The 11,643-nt window shown below is 47.0% G+C and overlaps 2 protein-coding genes across 2 annotated transcripts in view; one reads left to right on the top strand and one right to left on the bottom strand.

The window, feature by feature from the left end:
- LOC142398498 (uncharacterized) overlaps positions 1–11,643 on the bottom strand; it is a 462,406-nt gene that overhangs the window by 73,978 nt on the left and 376,785 nt on the right. The window lies entirely within an intron of this gene.
- LOC142398517 (E3 ubiquitin-protein ligase TRIM39-like) lies at positions 9,833–11,586 on the top strand. Its single transcript, XM_075482556.1, has one exon. The coding sequence runs from the start codon at positions 9,833–9,835 to the stop codon at positions 11,474–11,476; it is 1,644 nt and encodes a 547-aa protein (XP_075338671.1). The 3' UTR covers positions 11,477–11,586.

Below are 11,643 nucleotides of genomic sequence, written 5' to 3'. Positions count from 1 at the left end.
CGTTGAATTATAAATCTTTGGCTGGAGTTACAATCTGCCTGGCATCAGCAGGAAGGATCCCTTAAACCAGAGATGGTCATTCAGCATGAAAAACAGGAACACTAAGCACAGAAAGACTGATGTGGAAGGACCACCGACATGGGGAAGGTGGCGCTTGATGAAGCAGTTTTAAACATACAGAAGCTGAAGCTGCACTGAAGCACAAGCTCTGAAATAAAAGAATAAATGACTGATCCGATTCAACAGCTGCAGACCATCTGAAAGTCTGAGCAGAACTTTAAAAGAAGCAGATATGAGGCCCAAAAGGAGGGAAGGAGTATTACATCATCAAGAGTCAAGTTCAAACCGAATTAACTTCCATTTTATTTCCAGATAAACTACACAGCTGACAAAAAAACAAACATATTTTTGCATTTTATTAGTGTAACAGAAAGTTAACATATCAACAGTGTGAGTGTGACTGTCAGCGCAGCTGTGTGCAGCTGTGTGCTGCTGTGTGCAGCTGTGTGCAGATGTGTGTGCTGCTGTGTGCAGCTGTGTGCTGCTGTGTGCTGATGTGTGTGCAGCTGTGTGTGCAGCTGTGTGTGCAGCTGTGTGTGCTGCTGTGTGCTGCTGTGTGCAGCTGTGTGCAGCTGTGTGCAGCTGTGTGCTGCTGTGTGCAGATGTGTGCAGCTGTGTGTGCAGCTGTGTGTGCAGCTGTGTGTGCTGCTGTGTGTGCAGCTGTGTGTGCTGCTGTGTGTGCTGCTGTGATAAACTGGGGGATTATACCAGGTGAGCGATGACTGACACCTGCGCAGCGTTTCCAACATGTATGCAAACAAAAACACGTTCTTTTGTTAGGGTGGTGGGTGCGATGCGGACTTCAAAAAGCGAACTGATTTATTATTCAAAAACAAGGTTAACACAAAACAAAAGGTTAACGCGGCTGAGCCGGATGACAATAACTAAACTGTGAAAAAACAAAACATGACCGGGAAACGAAAAGGCAAAAGACTTAACCTGGCAAGACTTGGCGTGGCGTGAAGGGTGAAAGGATCTGACAAAGTGCACGGGGAAGCCTGGAAACTAAATACTGACTGGGTTAGGGTTAATACTGGGTGATAGGGGAGTGAGTGCAGCTGATGGAAAAACTACAGGTGGTGTAAATGAGGGTGATGGGAGAACAACAGAAACTATGGGGAAAACATGGAACTGAACTAAGAAACTAAAACTAAACATGAGCTAGAAAACTAAAGACTAAACAGGAACTAAACACGAAGGCACCAGATAAACTAAAACATGATAAAACACAAAACTAAGAACTAAAAACATGGTGCGAAACCCCATGTTCTTTGGCAGTAAAGCTTTTATCTTCAGTGGCTACAAGGTCCCGTTTTTCTGCTGATCACTTTGTTTCACAATCCAAGGTTAGATGCCAACTGCTGGATCTCTGAGCTCGAATTATTCATGTTTTTTTTGTCCCTGCAGCTACGTTTGTTTCCATGTGTGAAGCGTAACCTGCAGGTATGAAATCAGACGGACACGCCCTGAGTCGCAGACACACTCTTACTCACCACACACACACACACAATGATCCATCAAACACACCCTGACAGTGCCTGCTTACACACACTCTGAACCACACCCGGTGGGTTCCTGTTGCCGTGGCAACGCCACACCTGAGCACACACACTCACCTTATCAGCTGCTGAATGGATCTGATCGGTTTCACAACCTGAGATCGCTTTTACCTGCTTGAAAGCGAGCAAAAGTCCTGTCAGAACAGTTTAAAGTTACTTAGTCTGTACAGCCCAATATCTGTCGCATTCACTCTGATTATGAGCAAAGTTGATCTAATTCAGCTCAGAAAAGGTTGCCCGACTAAGAAAAGTCAGCCCCCCTCCCTGAGCATCCAGGTGACAGAAACTCTCAGGTGTCGAGAAGTCCAGTTCAGTTTTATTTATTTTAGTAGCACCAACTCACCAAAAAGTTGTCAGACCTGGGCTTGAAAGAGGACTCAGATGAAGAGGATCCAATTGAGCAGATTTTATTATATATATCCAACCACCAATATGTAGTGATGAAATAATAAGCTATAAAAATATTATTCTATATATATATATTATATAAAACTTAATAAATAAAAGAGGGAAAAAAACAACAGAAACTCACTCTGTTAAGAGGAGGGCAATTCACTATGAACTATAAAACCAAAAATCACTACCTAAGGAGGAAAAACAACTTCGTACTAGAAACAAAACAACTAAATGCACTCCTAAAAACCAGAGGCTCTACAAAATCTTTGAAACGTTATCTATAACAAAAAAAAAAAAATCAAAAATGGCTATGAAACTTAAATCACACGCAAGGAGGCAAAGAATCGTGGCTTTGTATTCGAACTGGCAAGGCAAGGTTTACTGTGACTGTGACTGGCTCGGGTGAACGACAAAATGAAACACTCAGGCAAAAGACAAAGGGAGACGCAGACTATAAGACACATGAGGGCAAATGGGAAACAGGTGGACACAATCAGGATTCGGGAAAGACACTCCAACGCATGAGGAAGGGCAAGTGACCTGAAACAAGAGGAGAGTTACTCTTCAAAATAAAACAGGAAATGACAAAACATGGAGACAAGACAAAAACCCAACTTGACGGTGCTATAAAGACCAGATTCAATTCCATCTAATTCTTTGAAATCCGGAGTAGTCCAATTCATACAAAACCAATTTAAAAAATAAAAAGTTGCCGAGCTAAAGGAAACCAACAGAGAACCAACAAACCTCCGTCAGAACCAGGAGGAGCGGCTATCTGCCTCGACCGGGTGGGGTTTTATGGCCACAGATTAGAAGAAGAAGATGAATAAATCAGCCATTGCTTTGTATGTCATGCACTGAGCTTCCTATGAATCACGACCAAGACAAAAACATGCATTTTTTGTAATTTCGTAAACATTTTCTAGCTGTTGTAAACAGAGAAATTCGGCTGAGGTCAGTCAGTGGTGCTCATCGTAGTGCAACTGAATCCTTGAAGAGAGAAGGTGGTCGACTCATGATGGTATTTACCTACAGTCAGATGCTGTGCAAGAAGGTGGGACATGAAGAGAGAGACCCTGTCTTTGTGAGACTTTGCCTTCGCCCTCCCCGACTCATTTCTACTCCATCTATGCTGTAGGGCTACGAGGAGAGCAAGTGTGTAATAAGTGAGTGAAAGGAATGAAACACAACACAAATACGATGTAAACATACTTGAGCAGAATCCCAGACGATTTGGATAATTCAGCCGGACTTCTTTTAAAAAGAGGACATGTCTGTTGGTAAGAGAGAACGCCAGCCTAAGCCAGGCTCCTTTAGCCACTGAGGACCCACCGAGGGTAATGAATCCCATTAGACCCTTTGCAGTCGGGACCCCTGGGTTACAGTCAGGATGAGAAGGCATAGCCCTAAAGTCAAGCCCTGTCCAAGTTTCTTAAGATTAAGATTAGATTTATTGGTCATGCATACACACAAAATTTGTCCTCTGCTTTTAACCCATCCAGGTTGGCACCTGTTGACACACAGGGTCACACACTCATAGAGACAGATGCCAACCTGGAGCGGTGGGCAGCCAGGAACGTGGCATTAGACACTCTGGTCTCTCAATTCCCTGATGATGGCTCCGGCCTCATCCTTCTCGGAGACAGAGAAGCTTCACCCTCTTGTTTCTTTTCTCTCCTCCTTCGACCGAGCTCTCTCCCCATCTCCTCCTACCCACAAGGCTGCCAACCTACTGGACCTTATTTTCACCAGACACTGTTCTAGCGCCAACCTCTCTGTAACTCCTCTTCACCTGTCTGATCACTACTTCATGTCCTACACCCTCTCCTCTCCTCCCTCTCCACCTCCCCCCACCCACATGGTATCTTCTCGTCTCTACGCTCTCTCTCCCCCACTGACTTCTCCTCTTCTGTTCTCTCTGCTCTGCCTGCCCCTGAATCTTTTTATTTTCTATCCCCTGACACTGCTACTGATCTTCTTCTCTCCACCCTGTCCTCCTCTCTGGACAAACTTTGTCCCCTCACCTCCAGGCCTGCACGCTCAGCTCCACCTACCCCTCGGCCTGCAGGCTCAGCTCCACCTACCCCTCGGCCTGCAGGCTCAGCTCCACCCGCCCCTCGGCCTGCAGGCTCAGCTCCACCCGCCCCTCGGCCTGCAGGCTCAGCTCCACCCGCCCCTCGGCCTGCAGGCTCAGCTCAACCTGCCCCTTGGCTGTCGGACTCAGTGCGTACTGAGAGGCGGAGCTTGAGGGCGGCTGAGCGCAAATGGAGGAAAAGTAAACTCCCTGAGGACCTTCTTGCCTTCCAGTCTTTGCTTCCCACTTTCTCCTCCTCTCTCTCTGCTGCTAAAGCTGCCTTCTTCTGTACCAAAATTCAAACTTCTGCTTCCAAACCCAAAAAACTCTTTCAAACTTTCTCTTCCCTCCTCCAACCCCCACCCCCACCCCCTCCTCCTCCCTCCTCCCCGACGATTTCGCCGACTTCTTTGACAACAAGGTTAACAATATCCGATCTTCCTTCCCTCACCCCCCAGCTGTCCACACCACCCACACCTGCCCCAGTCCCTTCCCCTCTCCTTCATTCTGCTGCCCCTGATCTTCTTCCTTACCTGACCCACCTCATTAACACATCTTTGACATCAGGACTTTGCTTCCAGGACTGCCAGTCACTCCTCTTCTAAAGAAACCAGCTCTGGACCCTTCAGAGATCAAGAACTACAGACCGGTATCCCTTCTACCCTTCCTGTCCAAAACTCTTGAACGCGCTGTCTCTAAACAACTGTCCTCTTACCTCCACCAGAACAACCTCTTGGACCCCCACCAGTCCGGGTTCAAGGTGGGCCCCTCACCTGAGACGGCCCTCCTAGCAGTAACTGAGTCACTCCAAACTGCTGGAGCTAACTCTCTCCCCTCTGTCCTGGTTCTCCTGGACCCTAACCCTGGACCTGTCTGCAGCATCTGACAGTGAACCACCACATCCATCTCTCTACCCTGGAGGGAATGGGGGTCTCTGGCTCTGCACTCTCCATGTTCTCATCCTACCTGACAGGTCGCTCCTACCAGGTCACACTGAGAGGGTCCGTGTCGAAGCCACGTAGGCTCACCACCGGGGTTCCCCAAGGTTCGGTCCTGGGTCCTCTTCTTTTCTCCCTCTACACATCATCTCCTGGTTCTGTCATCCACTGCCACTGCTATGCAGACGACACCCAGCTGATTCTGTCTTTTCCCCCTTCTGACACCCAAGTGGAGGCATTGCTGCGTGCCTGGCAGACATCTCGGAGTGGATGTTGATGCACCACCTTAAGCTCAACCTGAGACTGAGCTGGTGTTTCTCCCAGGGAAGGGCTGCCCGTTCAGAGACCTGGCCATCACCATGGATGACTCTGTGGTGACATCAACCCGGACCGCGAGGAATCTGGGTGTGACCCTGGACGACCAACTGTCGTTCTCGGCAAACATTGTATCAGTGACCCGTTCCTGCCGATTCCTCCTCTACAACATCCGGAGGATTCGCCCCTTCCTCACCGACAAGGCAGCACAGGTGCTCATCCAGGCTCTGGTCATCTCCCGCCTGGACTACTGCAACTCCCTCCTTGCTGGCTGCCATCAGACCTTTGGAGCTGGTTCAGAAAGCTGCTGCTCGTCTGGTGTTCAACCTCCCCAAGTTCTCCCACACCACTCCCCTTCTCCGCTCTCTACACCGGCTCCCTGTAGCTGCAGCATCCAGTTTCAGACTCTGGTGCTGGCCTACAGGGCAGTGGAAGGAACAGCTCCTTCATACCTCCAGGCTGTGGTCCAGCCCTACACCCCCGCCCCACCACTTCGCTCTGCGGCCTCCAGGCGGCCGGCTGCCCCGTCACTCAGGTGTCCCTGTGCACCATCCACACGGTCACGGCTTTTCTCTGTTATGGCGCCCCAATGGTGGAACGATCTCCGACTGATGTCAGGACAGCTGAGTCGCTGCCCTCTCTGCAGGAAACACTACCCAGATCCGCCCTCTGAGGACATCACCTGTTTCGTCCCAGCTCCTTACGCACTTAGTTGTTTCCTAAATTGTCTTTGTTTTCTAACTTATCTTCCCATTTGTCTCGGTACCTAACTTACTGCACTTACTCTAGCACTAGTTATGCTCTTAGCTGTTTGGTTTTGGAAGGAAATGCACTTATGATTTCTTGTGACCTGAAGTTCTTTTGCCTACCGATGTGGAACACATTTATTTTAAGTCGCTTTGGATAAAAGCGTCTGCAGAATCACCGTAATGTAATGTAATGCAATGTAATGCACTCTATCTGTAGTGGTGAGATTGCCACCTTTCATGTGGGGACACTCGGGGTTCGAATCCTGACCCACCCACATGAAATGTACTACTTCCAGGTCCTCAGGCAAGACCCCCATACGCTACCTATATGAGTGTAAGTCGCTTTGGATAAAATGCATAAACATAACATAAACATAATCTATGGGGGAATCACATCATATCACTCAGCCTCCCCAGGAAAGTTTACTCCAGAATGTTGGAGAAGATGCTCTGACCAATTGTCAAACCTCGGATTCAGGAGGAGCCATGTAGTTATTGTGTAGGTCATGGACTCGTGGACCAGATCTTCACTCTTCCAGAGATGGGAGTTTAACCATCCAGTCAATGTTCTGTGGACTTGGAGAAAGCTAACAACGGTGCAGGCTATTCTGTCCCTGTATGATAAAAGCAAGAGCTGTGTCCGCATTCTTTCCTCAAAGTTGATCTTGTTCCACCAGGGCTGCACCAGGGCCACTGCTCCTCCAAATAGAAAGGAGTCGGCTGAGGTGGTTCAGGCATCTGATTTGAAAGCTTCTGGGTCACCAGTTACATCCAACTGAGAGGAGACCTTGGGGCAGACCCAGAAAACGCTGAAGGGATTAGATGTCCCATCTGACATGGGAATGCCTTGTGATCCACCGGGATGAGCTCACGAGTTTCACTGGAGAGGGATGTCTGGGTTACCCTGCCGGACCTGGTGGTTCTAAGACCACACCTCGGATAAGCTGAAGAAAATGGATTGATGAAAGTTTTTTTGCTGTTACTGGATTCGAAACAGATAATCTGAAGCTAAAATCTTGTAACAATATTCAACTCAGGCAATGTGTTAAACAGCCACAGAACAATACTAAAACTGGTGGAAGGATTTAGAATTTACTATTTCTATCAACAAAATACTGTAGAAAGCCACGGCTGTTTTCAAGGGCTTTATGAATAAAGTAGAGTTGAGTAACGTGCAATAAACTCATAAATATATTCGTACTTTGAACTCATCTGGTGCCAAAAGTCTGTAAATAATCACGTCTGAACCGGAAGGAGGAAACAAATGCTGACAAAAAGGTGCAGCAGGAGGCGGAGCAACACTGGAAAAAACAGTTTAATCGTCATTTCCCTGAAATAAAAGTTGAAGTCTGCCAGAGTGACGGCAGAGCTGCAGTCGAGACAAACCTCTGTGTTTCTGTCAGAAGAGAAATAAACAGAGTTTATCTGTTCTTTCTCAACCACTGAGTCAAACACTGGTGAGTACAGCTGATAATATTTACTGTATTTACTGTGCATTAACACAGAACTCAGAGCTTCCACCAAACGGGAAGCTTCACTCCTGACTGACTCTCATCAGGACAGATTCAACTTTAGGATCATTTGGAAGCTTTAAGATTATATTAGGCCTCATGCAGGAATATTTTCGTATTTTCATTCTAAATTTTTTTCGTACGAAGCTCTCGTATCAACACGCCACGTCAGATTCAACAAACACTCTTAACTTGGGAAAAAGTGTGTAAATGACCTGCGTAAATGATGAATGCCACCCGTGCGTATTTAACCGCTGTCTGCGTTGTGTTGCGTTTCGCCCTGGCCAGGCGCTCGATGACTGCAACTAAAGCCGTGCAATCAGTTGCCTCATCATGATGGCTCTTTGATGGAGCGGTCCATGAGGGGGGCCTTCTGGCACCTTTTGGTCTGCCTGGGCTGGTTCAGGTAGTAGGAGACCCTCATTAACTCATTGGCTGCCTAGACGTCAATTTAAATTCAACCGTTGACTGCCAAAGACGTCTATAGACGTCAATTGCGTTTTTTAATGGAGCGGGCTGGGGAACAATCTAGCGGAGTTTGTCACTAAATCTTAGGCTTGTAAACACTAAACAGAGAATATACTGGCAAAATTACTTACTTTGGATGGGAGATGAGTAAAGATCACATAGATTGTAGAAGAAGACTGAAGCGGCTTTGAAGCCAATGAGAGTAATCAAAATGTTTGTAAACTATAATTGCCAAGATCGGAGAAGGAGAAAATGTTGCCGGCGAGACAAAACAAAAAATTTGGGCAGCTAACGCTCGAACAGAGCCTTCTGTGCGGCAGAAGTAGTGTACCACTACTATCCACCGACGAGATACCCGGGCCAAGCGGAGAGAGTCGTCGGCGTGCACGTATTTCACCTCAGCGGAGCGCACCACCAGACAGTTCTGATGACTCAGACAATGCTATGCTATCAAAATACCTTCTCAGTGTTGCTTTTGCTGTTTTATGGAAGGAAACCACTTTTCAGATGTTTGAGGTGTCACTAAAGCAAAAAATGTTAGCATCATAGTCGCTGTTCTGCTTGACAGGTTTCTTTGCACAAAAAGCTTGTTTTCTCCATTTTTTGGTCAAAAACAGCTGTTTTTGGTGTAACCAACCTATGTTCTACTGTCTATTACTAAAGAACTGAAAATGGTAGAAACAAACATTTTTTTCCTGATGAAACAAGAGAGTCTACTCTTTCTTTTGGTAATTTCGGTATGTACATAGTCATAAGACACACTTTTCTGTGGGTCTTGGAAAATCAGTCAAAATACTGTAAAACACTTGGCAGTATGGGTCTCTCTGCACTGAAAATGGCTGGCAGCCAATGAGTTAATGGCTATATTGTGCAAATCTGGCATGCCTTCTCTCGGCTATAGAGCAGTTTACGGGGACTTTGATGCGTATATGTGTCTTGTGCTCCAATTATGATTGACAGTCCAGCCACGGCATGAAAGTCCCTCTTAATTTGTACTTGTTGGACAGCGGTGTATGGGAATCTGATGTACCATGGGTGATAAACTGATGAGAGCTTTGATGACCAAGGGGAGCGCACGACTCACAGAGGACTGGGACACCCCCGATCAGTCTCCAACCTCCCTCTGAAAGGTTCCAGTGGCCAAAAATCCAAGGGTGGTGAGGACCTGGAGGTGTGGTGGAATTGGGTTTGATAGGTGTGTTTCTCTCTGGAGTTGTGGCTCCAGCAAGCTGCATATTTGCAGCAGCACAGTCCTTGGTGATCTAAATCGCGATGTCAGCCATTCGTCTGTCCACACGGTCTCGGAACGCACACTCTCTTCCAAGAGCCTGACGCACTAAGGCATCCAAAAGTAGCGAGTCAGCCGCTGGTTACGCTTCCCATTGACCTTGTTATATACAGAGTCAGATTAACCATCAATTAGTGCATAATTTAAGTCAAACAGAATAATGTCAGCATCATTATGGGTTATAATGTATATAGTTATTTATGTTTGTTCAAAGTAATTAAATATACAATCCATTAGTCAAGCAAACTTGATTGGAAAACTCCTACGACAGGTCTGGATCACTTGTAAATTCTGTTCGTACCTGAAAGAAAACGTAAAATATGAAAAGATTGGTGAATGCGCAAATTCTCTTAAATCACTCGTACCCACGACTTACGAACAAATCTGTGCGTACGGACAGTTGTTGCATGCATTGTCTTCATTAGTGTAAAATATGTTTTTTCTCTCTCTGACTCTTGTCCTCAGAATGCGGACATGTCTGCTGGCAGCAACCTGCGATCTGAGGATCAGTTTCTGTGCTCCATCTGTCTGGATGTGTTCACCGATCCAGTCAGCATACCATGTGGACACAACTTCTGCAAAAGCTGCATCACTCAACACTGGGATGCTAATGTTCTGTACGACTGTCCCATGTGCAAAGAGAACTTCAGCACTCGACCTCAACTGAGAGTCAACACCTTCATCCGTGAGCTGGTTGCTGAGTTCAGACGTGAAGCTCAGCAGAAAGCCAGCAGCAGCAGCTCAGAGCAACAAGCTGCCAGACCAGGAGAAGTTCCCTGTGACGTCTGCACTGGAACCAAACTGAAGGCCCTGAAGTCCTGCCTGATGTGTTTGGCCTCCTACTGTGAGACTCACCTGGAGCCTCATCTGACAGCTTCAGGTCTGAAAAGACACCAGCTGACGGAGCCCGTGGAGAACCTGGAGGACAGGATGTGTAAGCAGCACGATAAACCTCTGGAGCTGTTCTGTAAGACCGACCAGACATGCGTCTGCATGCTCTGCCCTGTTTTAGACCACAAGACTCATGAGTTTGTTCCTCTGAGAGAAGAATATGAAGGAAAGAAGGCAGAGCTGGGGAGGACAGAGGCTGAAATCCAGCAGATGATCCAGAAGAGACGACTGAAGATTCAGGAGGTCAAAGAGTCGGTGAAGATCAGTGAAGATGCTGCAGACAGAAAGACAGCAGAAGGTGTTCAGGTCTTCACTGCTCTGAAGGAGTCTGCTGAGAGAGGCCTGAAGGAGCTGATAAAGGAGATCCAAGACAAACAGGAAACTACTGAGAAACAGGCTGAAGACCTCATCAAAGATCTGGAACAGGAGATCTCTGAGCTGATGAAGAGGAGCTCTGAGGTGGAGCAGCTCTCCCGCTCTGAAGACCACCTCCACCTCCTCCAAAGCTTCTCCTCCCTGAAAGCTGCTCCACCCACCAAGGACAGGACAGAGGTCAGCGTCCGTCCATCATCATATGAGGGGACTGTGGTGAGGGCTGTGGCTCAGCTGCAGGAGACACTCAGTAAAATGATGAAGAAGCTGTTTGCTGAGGCTGAGCTGAAGAGGCTCCAGCAGGATGCAGTGGATGTTACTCTGGATCCTGATACAGCTCATCCTAACCTCATGCTGTCTGAGGATGGAAAACAAGTGAATCACTGTGATGTGGAGAAGAATCTTCCAGATAATCCAGAGAGATTTTCTCATTGTGTTAATGTTTTAGGAAATCAGAGTTTCTCTTCAGGCAGATTTTACTTTGAGGTTCAAGTTAAAGGAAAAACTGAATGGGATGTAGGAGTGGCCAGAGAGTCGATCAACAGGAAGGGAAAAATCACAGTGAGACCTCAGAAAGGTTTCTGGACTCTATGGTTGAGAAATGGAAATAAGTACAAAGCTAATGACCCTGCAGTCCGTCTCAGTCTTCAGTCTGCTCCTGAGAAGGTGGGGGTGTTTGTGGATTATGAGCAGGGTCTGGTCTCCTTTTATGATGCTGATGCTGCAGCTCTGATCTACTCCTTTACTGGCTGCTGCTTCACTCACAAACTCCACCCGTTCTTTAGTCCCCGTCCAAATCATGGTGGTAAAAACTCAGCTCCTCTGATCATCTGTCCTGTCAATCAAACTGTCTGATCTGTTCTGTAAAGAAGCTCCATGAACAGTGAATCTGCTTCTTCTAAAGTTTAGGTCTGGGTGTCTCTGCAGATGAAGTCCTACTAGTGGAGTGATGAGGTTGTAAATGTCCTCAACAACAAGTCAGCTGTTCAGTTCACAGCTGGATTATTTGCTGCAGGTCCTTC

The sequence above is a fragment of the Odontesthes bonariensis genome, chromosome 14, assembly GCF_027942865.1.
Source record: "Odontesthes bonariensis isolate fOdoBon6 chromosome 14, fOdoBon6.hap1, whole genome shotgun sequence".
In the NCBI taxonomy this organism is placed as follows: domain Eukaryota; kingdom Metazoa; phylum Chordata; class Actinopteri; order Atheriniformes; family Atherinopsidae; genus Odontesthes; species Odontesthes bonariensis.
The sequence above is the reverse complement of the archived record's forward strand: the minus strand, read 5'-3'. Positions and strand labels throughout refer to the sequence as shown.